General features: G+C 43.7%; 1 protein-coding gene across 2 annotated transcripts in view; it reads right to left on the bottom strand.

Annotated features, from left to right (window-relative positions):
• The window catches only part of FLT4 (fms related receptor tyrosine kinase 4), a 111030-nt gene that overhangs the window by 2658 nt on the left and 87316 nt on the right, over positions 1 to 21056 (bottom strand). For both annotated transcript variants that reach the window (XM_056811722.1, XM_056811723.1), the window contains 11 exons: positions 19199 to 19312; positions 15298 to 15386; positions 13734 to 13887; positions 11686 to 11780; positions 10886 to 11008; positions 8756 to 8867; positions 7030 to 7129; positions 6814 to 6919; positions 4990 to 5129; positions 3323 to 3443; positions 830 to 915 (listed from right to left, as the gene is read on the bottom strand). In XM_056811722.1, coding sequence (XP_056667700.1) covers positions 830 to 915; positions 3323 to 3443; positions 4990 to 5129; positions 6814 to 6919; positions 7030 to 7129; positions 8756 to 8867; positions 10886 to 11008; positions 11686 to 11780; positions 13734 to 13887; positions 15298 to 15386; positions 19199 to 19312 — 1240 coding nt within the window. The remainder of the gene's footprint in view (positions 1 to 829; positions 916 to 3322; positions 3444 to 4989; positions 5130 to 6813; positions 6920 to 7029; positions 7130 to 8755; positions 8868 to 10885; positions 11009 to 11685; positions 11781 to 13733; positions 13888 to 15297; positions 15387 to 19198; positions 19313 to 21056) is intronic.

The following is a 21056-nucleotide window of genomic DNA, read 5'->3' as shown; positions in this document are numbered from 1 at the left end:
CCAAGCACCATTTCCCCTTTTTGTTCTCCTGCTCTATTTGCACAGTCACCATCATTGAATGTGTTGTTTCACAGAATCTTAGAGCTAGAAAAGATCTTTTTTTTTTTTAAACCCTTACCTTCCATCTTGGAGTTAATACTGTGTATTGGCTCCAAGGCAGAAGAGTGGTAAGGGCTAGGCAATGGGGGTCAAGTGACTTGCCCAGGGTCACACAGCTGGCAAGTGTCTGAGGCCACATTTGAACTCAGGACCACCCGTCTCTAGGCCTAGCTCTCAATCCACTGAGCTACCCAGCTGCCCCGTAGAAGAGATCTTAAAGGCCATCATATCCAAAGGCTTCATCTTATCAATGAAGAAGCTGAGGCCCAGAGAAGTTAAGTGATATGTCCAGCATCACACAGCCAGATAAGTGTCTCTTTTCCTGTGTGTTTGTCTTTTCAAGCATAACATTGCCTACATTACAGATCTATAAGTCTATCTGAGTAATGGAAAAAAATAATGGTGCTCTTGGCTACAGTGAAACATATCTTCTCTACTATGTCAGAAAGAGGGACTATTAGCATAAAACATTGGAGACCTGGAGAAGATGCTTTTGTTAACTTTTCCTTTGTCACAAGGGAGGATCTGACATGCCCAGTGGAGGGTGACCATGATGAAGGGACTAAAACTTAATTTTAAGAAATTTGTTGAGTTGAGTCGAATTATTATCTTTATGCAGTTGGAGAGCCCCCCCCTGCTCCCACCATGTTCAGTGAGAGGGGAACCTCCATAGCTCAAACTATAATAAAGACAAAGAAGAATTCATTTGGGACTGGCGAATTGCAGTTACCTGAATCCACCTTCTTTTCTGTGTCTGTTTTCTATCCTTTCAAATTCTTCAGAGGCCAAGACCATTCCACTATCAGTTTGATTTTCCTACAGAAAAAGAAGTAAGCATCATCCTTCTTATAGGCTTTGCTTTGTCTCCTCAGCAACTCTACATGGAAATACAAGTGGGGAAGACAGGCAAGGAATGTCCAATTCATGAGAGGATCAGGGAATCAGAGATCTACTGCTAGAGGAGCCTCAGAGACTATGTAGTCTAATTCTTTCATTTTAACAGATGGGAGAAACTGAGGCCCAAGGAATTGTAGTGATTTTCCCAAGGTCAAAAACAGGGATAGTAGGTATCAGAGGGGATATCTAAACTCAGGGGCCTTTCGCTCCCAAGATAGTGTTCGTTCTACTCTTTAGATCCATCAGTCAATCAGTCAGCATGCAAGATTAAGTACTAAATAATCACTGTGCTAAGAGACAGAGAAAGACAAAAATCATTGGGCACCGTCAAATGACAATCTGAGATGGAAACAGTTTTAATCAATGTAAATGGCACAAAAATGCATAATCAATGTAAATGGCACAAAAATGCATTCCATATGACTTGCAGCTGTGTTATCTTCCCCTTATTAGAAAGTGAGAGAGCAGAGCAAAGTTTGACTTGCATTTCTATTTGTATCCTCATCACTTAGCACATGCTTTGTGTCTAGTTAGTACTTAATGAATGGTGTTTCCTCCCTCCTTCTCCTTCTCCTTCTTCCTCTCCCTCCCTTCCTCCCTCCCTCCCTCCTTCCCTCCCTCCTTCCCTCCTTCCCTTCTTCCTTCCTTCCTTCCTTCCTTCCTTCCTTCCTTCCTTCCTTCCTTCCTTCCTTCCTTCCTTCCTTCCTTCCTTCCTTCCTTCCTTCCTTCCTTCCTTCCTTCCTTCCTTCCTTCCTTCCTTCCTTCCTTCCTTCCTTCCTTCCTTCCTTTTTTGGACTATTGTAGTAGCCTGTTGGTTGGTCTTCCTGCCTGAAGTCTCTCTCCAGTATCAAATATAAAATATCCTATATGGTTCTTACAGCCCTTCATAACTAGCCCTCTTCTACCTTTCTACTCTCCCTATACCAAATAATACATGAACACTATGACTGAAAGTCTCTAGTCTTCTTGCTATTTCTCACACAAAACACTACACCTCCCAACTTGGGCCATTTTCTCTGACTGTCCTGTAGGCCTTGGACACTCTTCTTCATCTCTGCTCCTTGGTTTCCCCAGGGTCCTTCACATCTCAACTAAAGTCTCACCTTCTACAGGAAGGCTTTCCTGATCCTTCTTAAAGCTAGTGCCTTCCCTCCCTCCCCTGAGTTTGATCCCAAATTACCTATAGATCCCAATAATCTATAGATTGTTTGTAGATAGCTGTTTGAGTGCTGTTTCTCCTGCTAGACCATGAACTCTTTGAGAGCAGAGGCTTTTACCTTTCTTTGTTTCCCCAAAACGTAGCAGAGTGCCTGGCTCATTGCAAGCATTTCATAAATGTCTATTAACTTGACTTGAAAGCTCTACCAAATACCAGATTCCAGGATGGCATGGTGGTAACACAAGGAAAGAAGCTATTCAGAGACTTCAGAGTCATCCTGAAATGTAGCCAAACAAAGGCTTTTTCTGAGACAGCCAGAGATATTTTCTGTCATATGAGCCCACATTTCTTTCCTCACCATCACTCCACAAATAAAGTAGTACATATATTATCTCTCCATTTTACAGAGGAAATGACTTGTCCCTAGCTAATAAGCATTAGAGGACTCTAACCCAGGTCTTCTGACGCCAAGGCTTGGGCCACCTAGTCTTTGTCTTCCTCTGTTTTTTTTCTGTTGCTCTTATTTGTTAACAAAGAAATGCTTTCCTGCCCCCCTTACCTCCTACTTTAAGAAGGCTGTTAGTCTAGGGATGTAATTTATCATGGTAGAAGGAAATGGCTTTCCATGACTGAATTCTGATTTGAATGAGCCATTAGACTCCATCCTGGGAGTGTCTGGGATGATCATTTGAACTAAAAGCGTCCTTAGAAATAGAGATTAGTGTACTTAGTGACTAGTGGACTCCATTACTGTGCCAGCATGAGATACCCTTTCTGCAGAAAGGGAAGTGGAAGAGATAGGAAGGGATAGCTTGAAAGACTGTGGTTTCCAGAGGGATGCTTCATTTGGGGCTCAGTCTGGGGGATTAGGAGTACTCCAGAGAGCCCATGACAGAGTCGGTGGTATTGACCTTGCAATCTCTGACCTTTCCCGCAGGAGGGTGTGGGGGTCTTTTGTAACTAAAAATCACTCCGTATAGCAGATCTGGGAACTCTGCTGGCAGTGCTATTTCCTTACTACAGTTTGGGACTTAAATCTTTATTTCCAAATTCTTTGACACTTGTCTGCCGGGAAAGACCTTATCTCATTCTCAACTCACCATTTCCTGGCCTTTCATAAATCTAAAGCCCAGTTTCTCCTCCCTTGCCCCTCTTTCCTTCACTTACCGGATGTGCTTTAGATGATGTGTGAGTCATTGGAAATTCTTCAAAGGTTTTTACTCTGGATGGACACCTGATTTGATTCCCTCCAGTCAAACAACTCGGAAATGATACACAGTTATAGTATCTGTTTAAAACCAAAATACATTCTTTTGGACTAAAGAAGCTATTGCGAAATTCAAGTTGACCACAATACTAAGTGAACTCCTAAAAGCTCCCATTTTGTTTCTTACCCATCTGTGGGTAAGCCCCTGGCAGCTAAGGAGTTGTAGAACTGAGGAAGGACAAGGCGGCCAGCACTTCAGAGAGGAATAATAGGGGAATACCTTCCTTGGGGATACTTTTCTATCTTCAAAGTGGAAAGCAGAGCTAGCTCAGCTTCTCCTTTCTTCTCTCTCTCTCTCTCTCTCTCTCTCTCTCTCTCTCTCTCTCTCTCTCTCTCTTTCTCTCTTTCTCTCTCTCTTTCTCTCTCTCTTTCTCTCTCTCTTTCTCTCTCTCTCTTTCTTTCTTTCTTTCTTTCTTTCTTTCTTTCTTTCTTTCTTTCTTTCTTTCTTTCTTTCTTTCTTTCTTTCTTTCTTTCTTTCTTTCTTTCTTTCTTTCTTTCTTTCTTTCTTTCTTTCTTTCTTTCTTTCTTTCTTTCTTTCTTTCTTTCTTTCTTTCTTTCTTTCTTTCTTTCTTTCCTGTGTATTGGTTCTAAGGCAGGATAGCAATAGGGGCTAAGCAATGTGGGTTAAGTGACTTGCTCAAGGGCACCCAGCTAGGACATGTCTGAGGTCAGATTTGAACGCAGGACCTCCTGTTTCTAGGCCAGACTTCAATCTACTAAGTCACCTAGCTGCCCCCTGATCCTCCTTTCTTAAGCAAACAAATTGTTTTCACTGTGTTGGCAGGCAGGAGGATTGAAGGGTAAAAGATGGATGTTGATGTTTTTGCTGGACTTGGAGATGATGTTGAGCTTAGGTGGGATGTTAAAAATGGAATGTACCTTAGAGGTCAAATAGTCCATCAACTTCATTTTATAGATGAAGATGAAAATTTCTTGAGAAAGTTTTCAAGGGGGATCTTATTCAAGCATGAGCTGAGTTAGATGGTCTCTGAGGCCTCTTCTGACTCTCAGACTTTGTGTGACTTGCCCAAGGTTATGGAGATATCAAGTGGCATAGGTAGGATTCTAACCTGGATTCACTGTCTCCAAAGCCCTGTGTTTAACACAATGCCCTGTACATAGTAGGAACTTTTATTTTTAAACCTTTACTTTCTCTCTTAGAATCAATACAAGTATCAGTTTCAAGGTAGAACAGTAAAGGCTAGGCAATGGGGGTTAAGTGCTTTGTCCCAGATCGCACAGTGAGGAAGTGTCTAAGGCCAAATTTGAACCCAGGGCTTCCCATTTCCAGAACTGGCTCTCTATCCACTGAGCCACCTCACTGCCCTAGCAGTAGGAATTTGCCCAATTGTTGTTTTTATGGGGCTTCAGTGAGCAAAAAATAAAAAATAATGCCCAAACTCCAAATGTTCCTTTATACTCATGGTGTTAGAAGCATTCAAAGCATTTAAAAGCTCAAGAAGTTGTGCCGTCATTCTCTGGGGTTTTGTTAAACATAAGGTGCCTATTTTTAGAATGTTGTCCCATCACCCCATCCTACCCCCTTATCCCTAGAAAAAGCAGTGACCTTGCTGCTAAACTATGGCAGTGGAGTCTCAGGTCATATTCTTCTGCATCCAAGTTGTGATGGGTAGTAGAAGGCCCCTGAGAGAAGCCATCATCCTCTGAGCTCTGTGAGTCGTTCAGGGGAATGTAGTCTTTTCCCTCCTGAAAGGAAAATATAGATAGAGTTATGTCAAGGTACTATCTTCAGGCCTGCAAATGGAAGTCCTAGGCCAGTGCTATGGAAGGGCCCCCAAGAAGTTAGCTAGTCCAGGGCTATCTCAGAGCCTGGGAGCTCCTGAAACCTCTTACTTGCCTCCTCTCTGTTTTTGGTCTAATTATCCAGTCCCTTTCAGTGGCAGCACAATTTCAGGGACCATTTCATTTTGGTCTTTATAACCCCTAGCACAGTGCCTGGCACAGAGCAGGCACTTAATAAATACTTGTGTTGTTGTTGTTAACACTTACTTTCTGTCCTAATAACAAGTGTAAGGGAAGGGCAAGGGTTAGGCAAATGGCTAAGACATTTCTGAGGCCAGATTGAACCTTGGTCCTCCCCACTCCAGGCCTGGTTCTCTATCCACTGTGCCACCTAGCTGCTCCAGAAATACTTGTTGATTAATTTCTGGAATGAAACCTTTTGACTATTTAGTACCAGAGCGGAAGCAAATGTTAAGGCTATTTAAACTGATGAGCTGAGGGACAGATAGCAGGCATCAGGAAAGGGGGAGAAAAGGAAAAGTGAAGAAGGAGAAGGAGAAGGAGGAGGAGGAAGAGGAGGAGAAGGAGGAGAAGGAGGGGAAGGAGGAGGAGGAGGAGGAGAAGGAGGAGGAGGAGGAGGAGGAGAAGGAGGAGAAGTAGGAGGAGGAGGAGAAGGAGGAGAAGGAGGAGAAGGAGGGGAAGGAGGAGGAGGAGGAGAAGGAGGAGGAGGAGGAGAAGGAGGAGGAGAAGGAGAAGGAGAAGGAGGAGGAGAAGGAGGAGAAGGAGGAGGAGGAGAAGGAGAAGGAGAAGGAGAAGGAGGAGGAGGAGGAGAAGAAGGAGAAGGAGGAGGAGGAGAAGGAGAAGGAGGAGGAGGAGGAGAAGGAGAAGGAGAAGGAGAAGGAGAAGGAGGATAAGGAGAAGGAGAAGGAGAAGGAGAAGGAGGAGGAGAAGGAGGAGGAGAAGGAGAAGGAGGAGGAGGAGAAGGAGGAGGAGGAGAAGGAGAAGGAGAAGGAGGAGAAGGAGAAGGAGGAGGACAAGGACATGGAGAAGGAGGAGGAGAAGGAGGAGAAGGAGGAGGAGGAGGAGAAGGAGGAGAAGGAGAAGGAGAAGGAGAAGGAGAAGGAGAAGGAGAAGGAGGAGAAAGAGAAGGAGAAGGAGAAGGAGAAGGAGAAGGAGGAGGAGAAGGAGGAGGAGGAGGAGGAGAAGGAGGAGGAGGAGGACAAGGACAAGGAGAAGGAGGAGGAGGAGGAGGAGGAAAAGACTGGCAATCTCTCTACAGGCAATCTCTCCACATTCATCTCTATACATGAACACATCTACACAATTTATACAATGACCTACATATATACTCAGCCACTTACATAACAAATGCACATGCACACACACTGATCAGCAAGTATATTCACACCAGTATGTGTACAAACATGCTTCTGTGAGTCTATGTAAAACACACATCCATTGATCCATCACTGAGTTCATGCATTCCTAACAACATGCACACCCACACCGTGACAGACTAAAGGAGCACAGGCTCTTCTTCCCTCTGAGAAAGTGGAAAGAAGTAACATGTATTTGGTAAAAACAGGATTAATTTCAGAAAGCAGGCAGGCCCCTGCAGATCCTGGTATGGAGGAAAACATGGATTCACCTGCTGAACATTTTCCTGCAGCAGGTCTCCCAGAATCTCTACCAGGTCAGAGAACGCTGGCCTCTCCTTGGGGTCTCCTGACCAGCAACTCAGCATGATGTGGCGGCTGTCAAAGGGAAACCAGATACATTTTTCCCAAGTCTCTTTCCCTTGTTTCAGTATTGTGGCTAAACAGAAGGAAGGGGATAAGCCTTGGGGCGGAGGGGGGAAACTCACATTTCCGCTGTGGCATACTCTGGAGCTCTCATCCGTGTGCCATCCTTAAGCCTTTGGCAGAATTCTTCATTGATCTGCACACCAGGGTAGGGAGAAGCCCCTAGGTGGCCACACACAAAGGTGGTTGGGAATGGGAAAAGTAGTCAAAACACAAGAAAATCCTGGAAGGTTTCTCTCCACGTCACTGTGCATTAGGTAGTTTTCTTTTCCTCTCCCCATCTGTGGGGCTTATTGCCCCCCCCCCATCCTCCCTGCCATCAGAACTCCTCCCACCACACTATGGGGCTTCTGCCTCCCAAGCAGCTCTGAGGCCCCAAGAGAACCCAGATTCACTCCACTAACTTGGATTAGCAAAGGATGGGTCAGAGAAGTCTGAGCTGTCATGCATTCTGAAAACACAGTCCACAATTTCTGCCTTTCCTGATGGTTTCAGACCAGGCTGCCAAAGTTCATTCATTCAAACTGTGACCTTGAGAGGCCTTTGGGGAAATGCTCTAATCAGGAGGCTGCTTTATTGCTACAACAGCACTAATTTTATACAGATGAAAGCTTGGCCATATATGAAGGTAGTCTGATGGCTCAAGTACTTAAAGGTATCCCTTGTAACCTTGTTAATCACAGACTGCTAGATTTAGGGATGGAAGAGACTTTAGAGGTTGTCTGGTCCAACTTCCTCATTTTACATTTGAGGAACCTGAAGCCCACAGATGTTAAGTTTCTTGCCTTACTACTCTAGGGTGTAGGTGGCAGAGTGTAGGATTCAAATGCTGCTTAAACTTTGGCTTCAAATACCAAATGATCTATACTTTGTCATGTTGCCTTCCAATAATTCTATAAGTTTGTCCTGACTGTAATACAGGGGAAAAGGGCTGGGCTGAGACTTGGGTTATAGTTATAAGGTCACAGATTTTATAATTGGCAGGATAGTAGGATCATAGCTTTAAAGCTACAAGAAACCTTAGTGGCATCTAGTTCATCCAAACCCCTCATTTTTTTTGAACCACTTACTTTCTGTCTTAGTAATAGCTCTAAAACAGAAGGGCAAGACTAGGCAAACAAGCTTAAGTGACTTGCCCAGGGTTACACCACTAGGAAGTATCTGAGGTCAGATTTGAACCCAGGTCCTCCCGGCCTGGTACTTTATCCATTGTGCCACCTAGCTGCCCCCGAAACCTCACATTTTATAGAAGAAAAAATTGAGGCTCAGAGAAATCAGTAAAGTGATTTTTCAAAGCTCACAGTGCTTTTTCAACTCTACCACATATGACTCAGTTTCCACTAACATGCTATAAGAGATTGGGCCAATTGTTTTTCCTCTCTTGGCCATTGTTTTTTCCTCTCTAAAATGAAGATGTTGCAATAGGTGTTCTATGGGGTTTTTTATACATCTAACATGCTACTTTCCATGTCCCCTCAACAAAGGAAGAAGGGCCACACACATTTCACATTTGAATTAATGAGGTTAAATTTGCCATAAGTTCACTCTGGGTCTCTTATAATAGTAATAGTGCTTGTCTCTCAGGGTTGTTGTGAGGCTCAAGTGAGATAACCTTTGTAAATCTTAAAGCCCCCTCGAAATGCTAGTTATTATTATTAAAGGCTCAGGCCTGTGGCCACATAGTCCACACAAGGTAGTCTGAGTGAATAAGATTTAGTTTAAGGTTATCTCTGTCTCTTGGCCTCTTCCTTTGGGGCTTTGAACCTTTACTCTGCCTTTAATACTTACCCAAGGAAAAGATCTCCCAGAGCAAGACTCCAAAGGACCAGACATCACTTTGGGTGGTATAGACCTTATCAAAGATGCTTTCTGGTGCCATCCACTTTAGAGGGAGCCGGGCCTATGATATAAAGAGATGACCCTTTAAGCAGGCTGGGCTGCTGTAAACTTCAATCTCCTCTGACTGGATGTTCTCTATATCTCTCAATATGTCACCATCTCTCTCTCTCCACAGAACTACCATTCTAGTTCTGATCCCTCATCACTTCTCTTCTTGGCTATAAAAACCTTTCAATTGTCCTCCCTCTCTCAAGACTCTCCCTTCTCCATTCCACCACATCGCTGATTTTGTTGTTCAGTCTTGTCTGACTCTTTGTGACCTCATTTGGGGTTTTCTTGGCAAAGATACTGAAGCAGTTTGCTATTTCCTTCTCCTGCTCATTTTACAGATGAGGAAATGGAGGCAAATAGAGTGAAGTGACTTGCCCAGGGTCATACAGCAGGAAGTATCTGAGGCCAGGTTTGAATTCAGAAAAGGATTCTTCCTGACTCCACGTGTTCTATCATCTTTCCTACCTGGCTGTCCCATCCCACCACATAACTGTCCAAATTATTTACCTAATAATGCACAGGTCTGATCATGTTGCCCCTATCTTCTCTCTTCTCTGACCTTCATAAATTCTATTGTCACTAGGATCAAACTCCTCTGGGGCGGCTGGGTAGCTGAATGGATTGAGAGTCAGGCCTAGAGATGGGAGGTCCTGCATTCAAATCTGGCCTCAGACACTTCCCAGCTGTGTGACCCTGGGCAAGTCACTTAACCCCCATTGCCTAGCCCTTAACACTCTTCTGCCTTGGAACCAATACACAGCATTGATTCCAAGACAGAAGGCAAGGGTTAAAAAAAAAAAAAAAATATATATATATATATATATATATATATGTAAACCCCTCTGTTTGGCATTTAAAAGTCTTCATGGCCCTCTCCTACCTTTTCAAGTTTATTACTTCTCACTTCTCTCCATGAACTCTAGAGTGCAGTCATACTAAGTTAATTTTCTTATAGCCCCTAGTAGTGAAAGTGAGCCTCAGTAAAATCACAGCCAGAACTTAGATACAGTCAAACACATAGCCCAGGCGTCACATGAGCCCACAAACCCCTCCTTTCTTCAGAAACTGAACGTTCTTCCAAAAAACTACTGATGCAGGAATCTGGGTTAGATGGTTACACACCGACATACTGATTTATCAGCCTATAGAAAACTCTGTCTAAGCTTTGGTGAGGTAAACTAAGTCATTGTACTGAGATTGTAGATCATTACTAACCGTTGTCCATGTAAAAAGATTACTTAATCCCCTAGCTCATGTAACATTGCCCTATAAAATACTAGCTGTAATGAAATAAACTTTGCCATGATACACCATCTGTGCCTTGTGCTGCCCTCCGTTCCCAAATCCATTCATCTCTCTCCTCCTGGCTGGGACCCACAATAACACTGGAAGGTTGGCCCTTACAGAGTGGCACCCAGCATCGTGGTATGGCAGATGGCCCAGCCAGAGAACTCAGGTGAGAGGGACCCTTCCCCTTCTGGTCAGCAGAAGGCATATTTTTGGAGCAGGGAGGAATCATTGATAATTGGGAATAAAACAGAGGCCAGAATAGCTCAAAAGAGCAAAAAAAGTTTATACAGAGTGTTAAGATCTATAAAAATATCTCCTCCCTACCCAACACTGCCTTTAGACCAGGCCCCTTTAAGAGAGCAGAGAGCAGAAACTGTTTCATGTTGGATTTTGTGTCTTTAGTGCCTAGCACTGAACCTGGCAAATGGTAGGCACTTACTAAACACTTGTTGATTGATTCTAGTTGAAAACCAGCCTAACTGTATAGTGAACCTATATAGCTTCTTCCATGTTTCCTCCTTTACTCCCAGGGTCTCTATTGCTCACACCGTCAATAGGATGGCTCCTTTTCCATGGCAGTACTCCTGGCCAGGTACAGAGAAGGTGAGATGCGACCCAGCCTTCTCGTAGTTTTGCTCTCTAGGTGGATCATGCCTTCCCTTCATGCATTTCCAACTTTTGGGTACCCTCCGGTTTTTGTTATCTCTGGCTATGTTGGCACTCAAGTGTCACACTCACACTGCCCTTCCTGACATAATCAGGGTCTTTGTAGATGTCCCGGGCCAGTCCAAAGTCACAGATCTTCACCACGTTGTTCTCTGACAACAAGATGTTCCGAGCAGCCAGGTCTCTGTGAATGCACTGGGGAAAGAAGAGAGTGAGAGATCAGATGGATTCCTTGGCCAATGAAATCTTCCTGCTGGCAGCTGGCAGGCCCCAAAGGAAGCTGGCAGACAGAACTCAGGGGATTTTTATGTTTGGGAGCCCATACAACAACTATCTGAGTCCATTAAGTGTCTTCCCAACACTTATGGGCCAAAGCGACCAAACCAATTTCCAACTTGTAAAAGCCTCTTGTCCTCTTCTTCCTCATATAGAAAAGCTTATTCTGTGACATTAGGACAAAAATTGTTGAGACTGGTGGGAGAGGGACAGTTCTGTGGAAACACTGTTATAAACAGAAGATAAAAAGAACAAGAAATACAATAGATGGACTTTCTAATATTTTAGTAGAGTTCAGTGTATAATGTATCACATGGTTATAGTTTACTAATGATGCTATTGCAGAAGGTCATGGGTTCAGGCAATGTGATACTGGTTGTGCTGGGCTGGGCTGATGGCTGGCAGCCACAAGGCTGACTTGGGGGTTGAAATGATGTCAAGTGGGGTTTGCCCACAAGATGGAAGTGCTGGTTGTCATCATTCTTGTTTTCTTTTGTCTGTTTGTCTGTTTGCTCAGAGAATCCCAAATGCTTTTCAGGAGCCAGCCAGCCTCCTTCGGAAGGGTTGTATGGGCAAGGCTCCCACTCCTTCCTCACCTTTCTTGAAGCCAGGAACTCCATCCCTCGGGCCACCTGGAAACTATAGCAGATCAGGTCTTCCATGGTCAGGGGGCTTTGCCACAGGTCATCCTCTGTTCAAAGAAAACCAGGAGAAACATATGCATTTGACCCTGGTCTGAAATCACTGAATCTTCCCCAAGACAGGTTTGTTCAAAACTCCCTGCACAAAATGGGGAATGAACTCTTTAAAAGGCTTGTCTTATGTGCCTCTGGGGTGTGGCAGGCTGGGTACGCTGCATGTATGAAAAGAATCAGTACACCTTGATAGGTGGGATTTACTGCCAGGGGAAGCCAGGATGGGATTCTAGGCTCCTCTAGCTTCTAGTCCCTCCTCAATCCCTATCCCCACCTATCTATGTATCTATAGGATGTATTGGTGTTGTCTTAAGCCTTAATAACTTCAGGAATATAAATGCTACAAATTTATAAAAACACTTCAAAGTTTACTTAAATTTCTTTTACACTGATTTTTTTCTGGAAATTTTGAATAAAGCATTTTTAATTTAAATGTTTCATTTCATTCCTTTTTAAGGCTAAGATCTTAAGAGATAGAATTATAAATGTAATCTTTTCTGTCACTGAGCAGCAGTTAATAAACATTTTTACAAAGTTGGTAAAATTGACTAGAACAATGAATAGCACAAGATAATGGTTAAATTGAGTTTTACTAAGATCCATTGACATTTTAAAAACAAATAATCTTTCAAAGACTTTTTTTTAAGTTCTAACATACATACTTCTGAAGTTATTAAAGCTCAAAATACCACTAAAACGTTTAGGACACCAAATAATTTCTCTCTGTCTCTCCTCTCTCTCTCTTTCTCTCTCCACCCTCTCTCTTCTCCCTTCCTTTTCCTTCCCTCCCCTCCTTCCTCTCTCTCTGTCAGACAGTCTGTCTCTCCATCCGTCTTTCTCCCCTTCTCTCTTCTGGATATTTCCCATATACTATTGTTAGAGACTGTTTCAATTTTACCTTTGTAACCCCAGTGCCCAGCACAATACCGGACCCATAGTTGGTACTTAATAAATACTTGTTGTTTGACTGACTGATTTATTAAATTGTTAGAGAAGTTATGAGACTTCAAAATTTGAATTTCCATTGGGATAGTCTCAGATGATCAGTAATGCCTGTTGTGAATATTGCTGCTTTTCTACAGTGGGGTGGGAGGTGGGTTGGGGAGAGGGAACTGCAAATACTATGTGATGTTGGAAGGTATACTGGATTTTGAATCTAAGGAGCCAGGTTTGAGTAGCAATCATTCTATTGTTTGACCTTGAAAAAGCACTTCTCTGGGCCTTAGCTCTACAGCTCTAAAATGAGTCTCTTGGTCCAGATGGCCTTTGGAGTCTCTTCTAGCTACACAGCTATGATTCACTACAGGCAATTCAAGGTTTCGTCACTTCCAGAGATCATTAGGTCCATTCTCTTGCCTCCAGAGACAATTTATTAAACCTCCTTCGCTTTTAATCCCCAAAGAGGCATGGATGGATACATCTTGGGCAGTGTTTCCAAGGAGTTCATAGCCTCTGAAGCTAGGATATTTTTCTTACTGTCCAATGGCATTTGGGATACCTGGTTCAACCAAGGTGATTCCTTTTTGTCAACCATCAATGGCAACCTATCCCTGATTATCTTTTTATTAGATTGAATAATTTTGTAGTCTTTGGGTATTCTGGGATTTAGAGCTAGGAAGGACTTTGGAAGTTACCTTGTTTAACCCGCTCATTTTATAGATGAAATTATAGCCCAGAGAGGTTAAGAAACACAGGAAATAAATGGCAGAGTTGGTGTCTAAATCTGGGTTCTTTGGCTCTGATTTTCTCCCAGGCCCCACATGCCATGGCACAAGACATCAGTTGGTTTCCTTCTTTCTAAAGCTTTGCCTAATTTTTGGACTGCACCTCTCTTTGTTCTTGTAACTAACTGCCTGCCTCTCTTCAAGATCCAGGGACAGAAGAGCCATCATCATGCTAATGAGATCAGGAGATAAAATGGCAGACTTCAGAGAAACCAGGTCCCTTACCATCTTGGATAGGCTGGGCTCGGGAAGCAAGGCCTTTCCCCAGCAGAAAACGGGTGAAAATTGCACTGTCACTAGTGCCAGTCCGACTCCTTCTGTCTGCCTTCACAGCCTCCACCATGGAACGGACTTGGTTTCGAAGCCTGGGAGACTTTTCCTGGAGAAACAAACATAGGTGGGGGTGAGCCAGATAGAGCTCAGAAACCTTCAGCAACTAAATTCCTCCTGGGTTAAGAAATGCTCAGGGCCCCATGCGACTTGTCTTCTTGAGGGAGAATCTTCATTCTCAGCTCTATCTTCCTTCACCCTCTCCATGCTCCTCCTCTCAATCCCTGGGCAAAAGAAGGAAGGAGCTGACCCTTGGCAAGGAAATGGGAAACAAGTCTGCACATAAACTACATGCGTACAAACGAAGGGAGCTGAATACACAAACCTGAAGTTGGACCAACTGTGCTCCTTGGGGCCACTTCCAATCCCACCTTTCTCAGTCTCTCCCTTCCCACAGGCTTTGGGACTCTGTATGTGTCACTGTGTAGTGTAGGGAGACCCAGCCCCATGGCGAGGGTGGACCCCTCTCCATCAGCCCCAGCAGCTCATATGTATTAAGTCATGGTGACCTCCAAGAGAAAATAGATGCTGCTCTCTATAGCTGGTCCTAGGGCTATAGCTGCTAAATCCTAGACTTTTAGAGTTAGAAGGGGTCTGAAGGGTCACCAAGTGCAACCCAAACATGAATAGGAGCCCTTATTAAGTGACCATCTGGTCACTGTTCAAAGACCACCAGGTCTAGGGAGCTAATAACCTCCGGGCCAGCTCATGCCCCCTTTGGAAAGCTCTACTGGGAATATTTTTTCTCCCTTTTAGAATCTGTCTTTCTGAGACTTCCTACCCACCCCCCAACAGCTCCCAGTTTTCCCCTCTGAAGCCAAGCAGAACAATTCCATTTTATTTTTCCCACAATAGTGCTTCAAATGCTTGAAGAGAGTGATGATGTTTCTCCTGAAAGCTAAACATTTCCTATTTTTTCATTTGATCTCCATGTAGTTTGAATTCCCTCAAACTGTCCTGGTCATTCTTCTCTGGGATTCTTTTATGGCCTACACATATTCAGGTTTACCTGACAGCAAAGAGAGTGCCTGGCCCAAGGACAAAGAGGTCTCTGGGGATTATTTAAACATTTCCTCTCGTCTGTTCCTTTTTGTCAGCTTATTGTTGTTCAGTCATTTTTCAGTTGCGTCTGACTCTTCCTGAGGATTTCTTGGCAAAGATACTGGAGTGGCTTGCCATTTCCTTCTCCAGCTCATTTTAAATATGAGGAAACTGAGGCAAATAGGGTTAAGGTGATGTGCCCAGGATCAAATAGCTAGTTAAGTATCTGAGGTCAGAATTGAACTTAGGTCTTCCCAACTCCAGGTTTGGCACTCAATCCACTGTGCCCCCTAATAGCCACCTACCTCATTACCAGAGTTCAGTGGTCTCAAAGTAGGTTCTACAAGAACAAGACATCAAGGGGCAACTAGAGCCAAAGAAGTTTCCTTCAGATTTGCTGAGGGGTGGGACTACCTACTCTGTATGGACTGAAGTCTTCCCTCTTGGTTCGCAGGTAGTTGGAAAGATTCCCATATTTGCAGAATTCCACAATCACCATGAGAGGCCCTGAGAGAAAGAGGTAAGGAAGAAAGGTCATTGTGGGAGGCCTAGAGAAGAAGAAAAGTATGTAAATGGCTAGGGCCATGCATGCACAGGCAAGTCACAGTTACTGTGCTGTAGTAATAAAAACATAATCCCACTCCATTCCTAAGTCTGGAGAGATTTCCTAAAGGATAGCTCTGTGACACTGGGAGTTATTGGAGAGGGCTGGGATTTTTGATTGGCTGAGATCATTCTGTGTATGTAGAGAGACTTTGGAGGAAAAGTGAGGGATATGGAGAATAGAATTGGAAAAGACTGGTAGAGAAAAGACCTGAACTTTTAAATGGCTCATGGGAGTTCCCAGAGCTACAGACATAGAGGAAAGCTGGCCCTCCGCCCAAATATCCTTTGCTTTCCAGATGCTACACTTAAAGACTGCAAAGACTGCATTTCCCTGAAAAGGTTGTTGTCATCTTGGTTGAGCTGAAATTTTTATCTTGTTCCTCAATTGAAGAGCTAATTATTCTTTTAAAAAACCCAACTCACCTTCTCTCTTAATATTAATACCATTTATTGGTTCTAATGCAGAAGAGAAGTAAGGGCTAGGCATGAGGATAAGTGATTTGTTCAGGGTCACACAGCTGGGAAGCATTCGAGGCCAGACTTGAATTCAGGACCTCCCCTCTCCAGGTCTGGCTCTTTATTCACTGAGCCACCTAGCTGTGCCCCTCGTCCCCTCCCCATTTCTGTTTAATACTTACTTTGACAAAGGGGTGAGCTAACTATTTGTGATTATTACTTTTGTCCCAAGTGTTTGCAGAGGGAAGCTAGACTGGCAAGAGGAAGCTATCCCTTTCTTGGTCTAGAACAGGTCTACTTCCCATCCTGAATAACTAGGGAAAGTGGGGTCATCTTGAACCTCCAAAGAACTGTACCGATATTGGGGATGTGGTACAAGATAACTCTAAGGGCAACTGTGGTACAGTGGATAGAGTGCTGGGCCTGGAGTCAGGAAAATTCATCTTCCTGAGTTCAAATCTGACCTCTGACAGTTACTAGTTGTATGATCTGGGCAAGTCACTTAAATCTGTTTGCCTCAGTTTCCTCATCTGCAGAAACTGTTGGAGAAGAAAATGGCAAACTACTCCAGTGTCTTTGCCAAGAAAACCCCAATGGGATCATGCAGAGGCTGAAATGACTGAACAACAACATATAGCTCTAAGTCTAGCCTAATACCTCTCTTGGAGATAAGGCCATTGAGGGAGTAAGTTCCCAGTCTTCCAGCATCAGAAATCACAGTCTCCCTTCTGGACAGGGGAGGCCAGATCCTAGATCAGGTAATTATCTATCCATGCCACATATGGGCCAGCTGTGTGTATTATAATAATAATGTATAATTTGACAGTCAAAATTACCTGTATTTCTATAGTGCTTTAAGGTTTGCAAAGGATTTTACAAATAATTTCATTTCAACCTCACTAACATCCCTGAGTGGTAAGTGCTATTATTATCCTCATCTTATGAATGAGGAAATTGAGGCAGATAGCAGTTAAGTGAATTGTCCATACAGGGAGTTCTGAGGCTGGATTTGAACCCCAGTTTTCCTGTTTCTAGGTCCACTGTTCTATCCATGCCCTCTCGACATGGTAAATCTATGTATGCATCATCTGATCTTTATTACTTAAGGATTAGGAAATTAAGTCCAGAGTCTGGCTACACTAACAATAGTTCACATTTATATAGCACTTTAAAGTTTGCAAGTTCTTTACACACTGTATCTCATTAGGTCCTCACAATGATCCCATTTGGTTAATGCTGTTATTAGCTCCATTTTAAAGGTAAGGGAATTCAGATCATATTTTGCCCAGAGTCTCACAGCTAAGAAGTATCTGAAGAAGAATTCCAGTCCAGATTTTTATGACTCTTGGTCCAGTATTTTTATCCTTTAAACCACACTATTGGTCCAGATCATCTGTGACTGCTGAGACTAAAAAATAGCATGTGCCATTCAAATTTATTAAAAGCTAAAGGGAGGTAATAATAGTAGCTAATACTTAGAGAATGCTTTAAGGTTTGCAAAACTAACACTTATTATCTCATTTGATTCTTAAAACTACCTTAGAAGACAGGTGCTATGATTACTTCCATTTTGCAGATGAGGAAACTGAGTCATAAGTCATAAGATCATAAGCTATTCTGAAGCAGAATTCAAACTCAGGTCTTGCTGACTCCAAGTCTGGCATCCTGTTCATTACCCTAGATTGGCTGGAAGTTTCCACTGACTCAGGTACAGTCCTGGAATGCAGCTATATGACATTTTGCTGAAGAAACAAGGCTTGAGATCATCTGGGGCAATGCAAATGGCATAGGAGATACTACATACCCTCTTGCAGTAGGATTGTATTCCCTGAGAGGTGGAACATGAAATTATTCATGAGATATTGGGAAAATAAAGAAAAGGTTGTTCTCCTCAGCCTAAGAATGAGGAAGTTTGACTGTGGGAGAAGATAGAAGAGTTTTAAAGATATGAAATGTTCATTTTAAAAAATTTGATCTTTATTTGTTTCTCTAGGCTATCAAAAACAAAAACTTATTCTAGATTCTTCTCAAATCTTCACCTTTTTCCAGTCTCCTGGTTCCTTCCCTGCTGCCTACAAACACGGCTAGGTCCCTCAACTCCATAAAAAACTCTTACTTGTCCCAACCATTCCCTCCTGTTGTTGCCCTGTGCCTCTTTTCCATTTCATAGTCAAACTCCTAAAAAAAAAAGCTGTTTATGCTTATTGTCTGCATTATTTATTTCATATATATATATATGCATTTTATAAGCATTCATCTTTTCTAATAGAATAAGGATAAAAACTAACATTTATAGAGCACTTTGCAGTGTGCAAAGTGTTTTGTGTACATTATCTGAGGTCAGGGACTTTTCATTTTTTGTCTTTCAGGGCTTGGAGTGTGATAGATGCTTAATAAATGTTTGCTGATGGATTGCTTAATGAGTCACTGAAGGTGACTTTGTCTTGAAGTTCCTCTGATTGGTCACACTAATTTCCCATCTCCCAGGGGCAGTTAAAAGAGTACAGTGTCACAGAGTAAGCTAAAGAAGAGAAACAAAGGACTCCTTCCCACTTGGGCAACCTCAGTCCAGGATTACAGCTAAGAGTGGGGATTTCTAGGCAAGGTCTGTAATGTGGTTCATTCATTAAAGAAATGGAAAACAATTAAAATTTTGTCTAGAGAATGTTTTACCTCCAGGCAAAATAGGTACCACGGTGGGGTACTATTTCACCAAGATGGGAATCTAGTCCCTTCCTCTTCCGTGTCTAGTATTTCCTCCGCCATGCCTCCCTCTCCATGCCTGGTACTCTCTCTTCAAGGCTGCCTCTTCCATGTATGGCATCCCCCCATGTTGCTCCTTCTATGTCTGTTCCTCCCCCCCGCAATAACTCCCCTTCCATGTCTGGTACTCTCCCCTCAATGCTGCCCTTTCCATATATGACATTCTTCCCCTCTCTCATGTTGTCCCTTCTATGTCTGGCACCTCCCCCCAAAGGCTACCCTTCCATCTCTGATATCCTTCCCTCCCCACAATGTCTCCATCTTCATGTATAGCACCCCCTGCCCATGCTGTCCTTTCCATGTCAAACCTCTCCATTCCAGCCCCTCCATGTCTGATACCACCCTCTCCCCTCCCATTCCTTCCTTTCCATGCCAGGCATTCTCCAACCACCCATGTCATCCCGTCCAGATCCAACATCCCCCTTCAGTGCAACCCCCTCCCTATCTGACTTGGTGCCCCCCCATCCCAAATGGCTCCCCCTACTGGCACTAACCATTGGGCTTGGTGCAGGCTCCCAGGAGGTTGACCACATTGAGGTGATTTCCAATGTGTATCAGAATCTTCAGTTCTGACATCAGGGCTTTGTGTTCACTGGCAGTAGCTCCCTCTGGAAAGAGACCCAGCATGGAGAAGAAGGCTTTCCTGACCCAGCCAACCTGAGCCCCCTCTTTTCCACTTGTCTGTTCAGGAGCGGCCATAGCTGAGCTCCAGGTCCCCCTGAATGGAAGGCTTTCTTAGTGGCCTAAGTCGTGCCATTGGTGGTTCTAGCTTTGGTTCCACTGGGAATCACAGCTCCTGACCCATTCATCTCTTTGTTTGAGGTTTGGAGGAAGGTTTCTTTGATCAGGCAGGGGCAGCATCGCTATCCTAAGGGAGCCTCTTATAGGGGCTCCTAGAATCTTCTTTCAAAACTTTGAGCAGCTGGTGAACCAGGCCCAGAAGACAGAGTGCTGAGGGATAGCTAGGTAGCAGTGGATTGAGTACCAGATATGGAGTCAGGAGGACCTGGGTTCAAATTTGACCTCAAACACTTCTTCACTGTGTGACCCTGGGTAAGTCACTTAATCCCAATTGCCTAGCTCTTACCATTCTTTTGCCTTAGAAATGATTCTAAGACAGAAGGAAAGAGTTTTTTAAAAAGGGAGGTGTGCTGGGCCTGGGGAGCAGAAGCGATTGGCCATTTTCTTGTCTTTAAAACCTCATCTTATACATAAGATGCTTCCTGTAATGTCTGCCCTGACTTCCTCCCTCATGAGAGAAGAAGGACCATGTACATGTGGGTTCCTTTGTGTTCTGCGATCTGTCCCAGGGCTCTCCTTCCCTTACAGGGTCACCACCTGAGAAGCCTATTGGTTAGTGGAAAGAACAGTGACTCTGGAGTCAGAGGATGTGGGTTTAAATCCTGCCTTTGACCCTCAGCACCTGTGTGATCTTGGGCAAATCACTTCAGCCTCTTGGGCCTCAGGTCTCTCATCTGTAAAGTGAAGGCTGAGACGAGATGTTTGCCGACGTGCCTTCTAGCTCTGAGCTTTGCCTCTGGGGTTGCTTGGGCAGGTTTTTGGTGAAGCATAAGAAAAGTCTTGTTTCTCAGAGAGCTCCAACCTCTCTCCCTTCACAAATCATCACGGTGGGAAAGGGCTCTTTTCTTCCCTGTCTTAGTTGGGATCTCACATTTATGCAGTGTTTTAAGGTTTTAGAATTTAAAAAAAATGCAAACCCTTTTCTTCTGTCTTGGAATTGATTCTAGGTATTGGTTCCAAGGTAAAAGAGTGGAAAGGGCTAGGCTACTGGGGTGAAGTGACTTGCCCAGGGACACAAAGATAAGATGTATCTTAGGTCAAATTTGAACCCAGGACCTCCTGTCTCTAGGTCTGGTTTTCTATTCACTGAATCATCTAGCTGCCCCAAAGTTGTTTTATTTTTTTTAACTCTCATCTTCTATCTATTGGCTCCAAGGCAAAAGAGTGGTAATGGCTAGGCTATTGGGGTTAGGTGACTTGTCTAGGGTCATACAGTTAGGAAGTGTCTGAGGCCAGAGTTGAACCCAGAACCTCCTGTCTCCAGACCTGGCTCTATCTATTGAGCCACCTAATTGCCCCCATCCCCTAAAGTTTTTAAAACTTCAAAATTTTTTTTCCACTTTAAGATTTAGGCAAAATATTATCTTATTTGATCCTCAAAATGGCCCCATGAAGAAGGTGCTATTATTGTTCCCATTCCCAGATGAGGAAACTGAGCTTGGGAGGTCATAACTTATCCAGGCCAATTATCTGAAGCAGCATTTGAATACAGTTCTTCTTCCTGCTTTCAAGTATAGCAATAGCCACTGCACCCCAACCTCCAGAGAGTAA

This window comes from Monodelphis domestica, chromosome 1, assembly GCF_027887165.1.
Source record: "Monodelphis domestica isolate mMonDom1 chromosome 1, mMonDom1.pri, whole genome shotgun sequence".
NCBI classification, from domain to species: domain Eukaryota; kingdom Metazoa; phylum Chordata; class Mammalia; order Didelphimorphia; family Didelphidae; genus Monodelphis; species Monodelphis domestica.
This window is presented reverse-complemented; position numbering and strand designations above follow the sequence as displayed.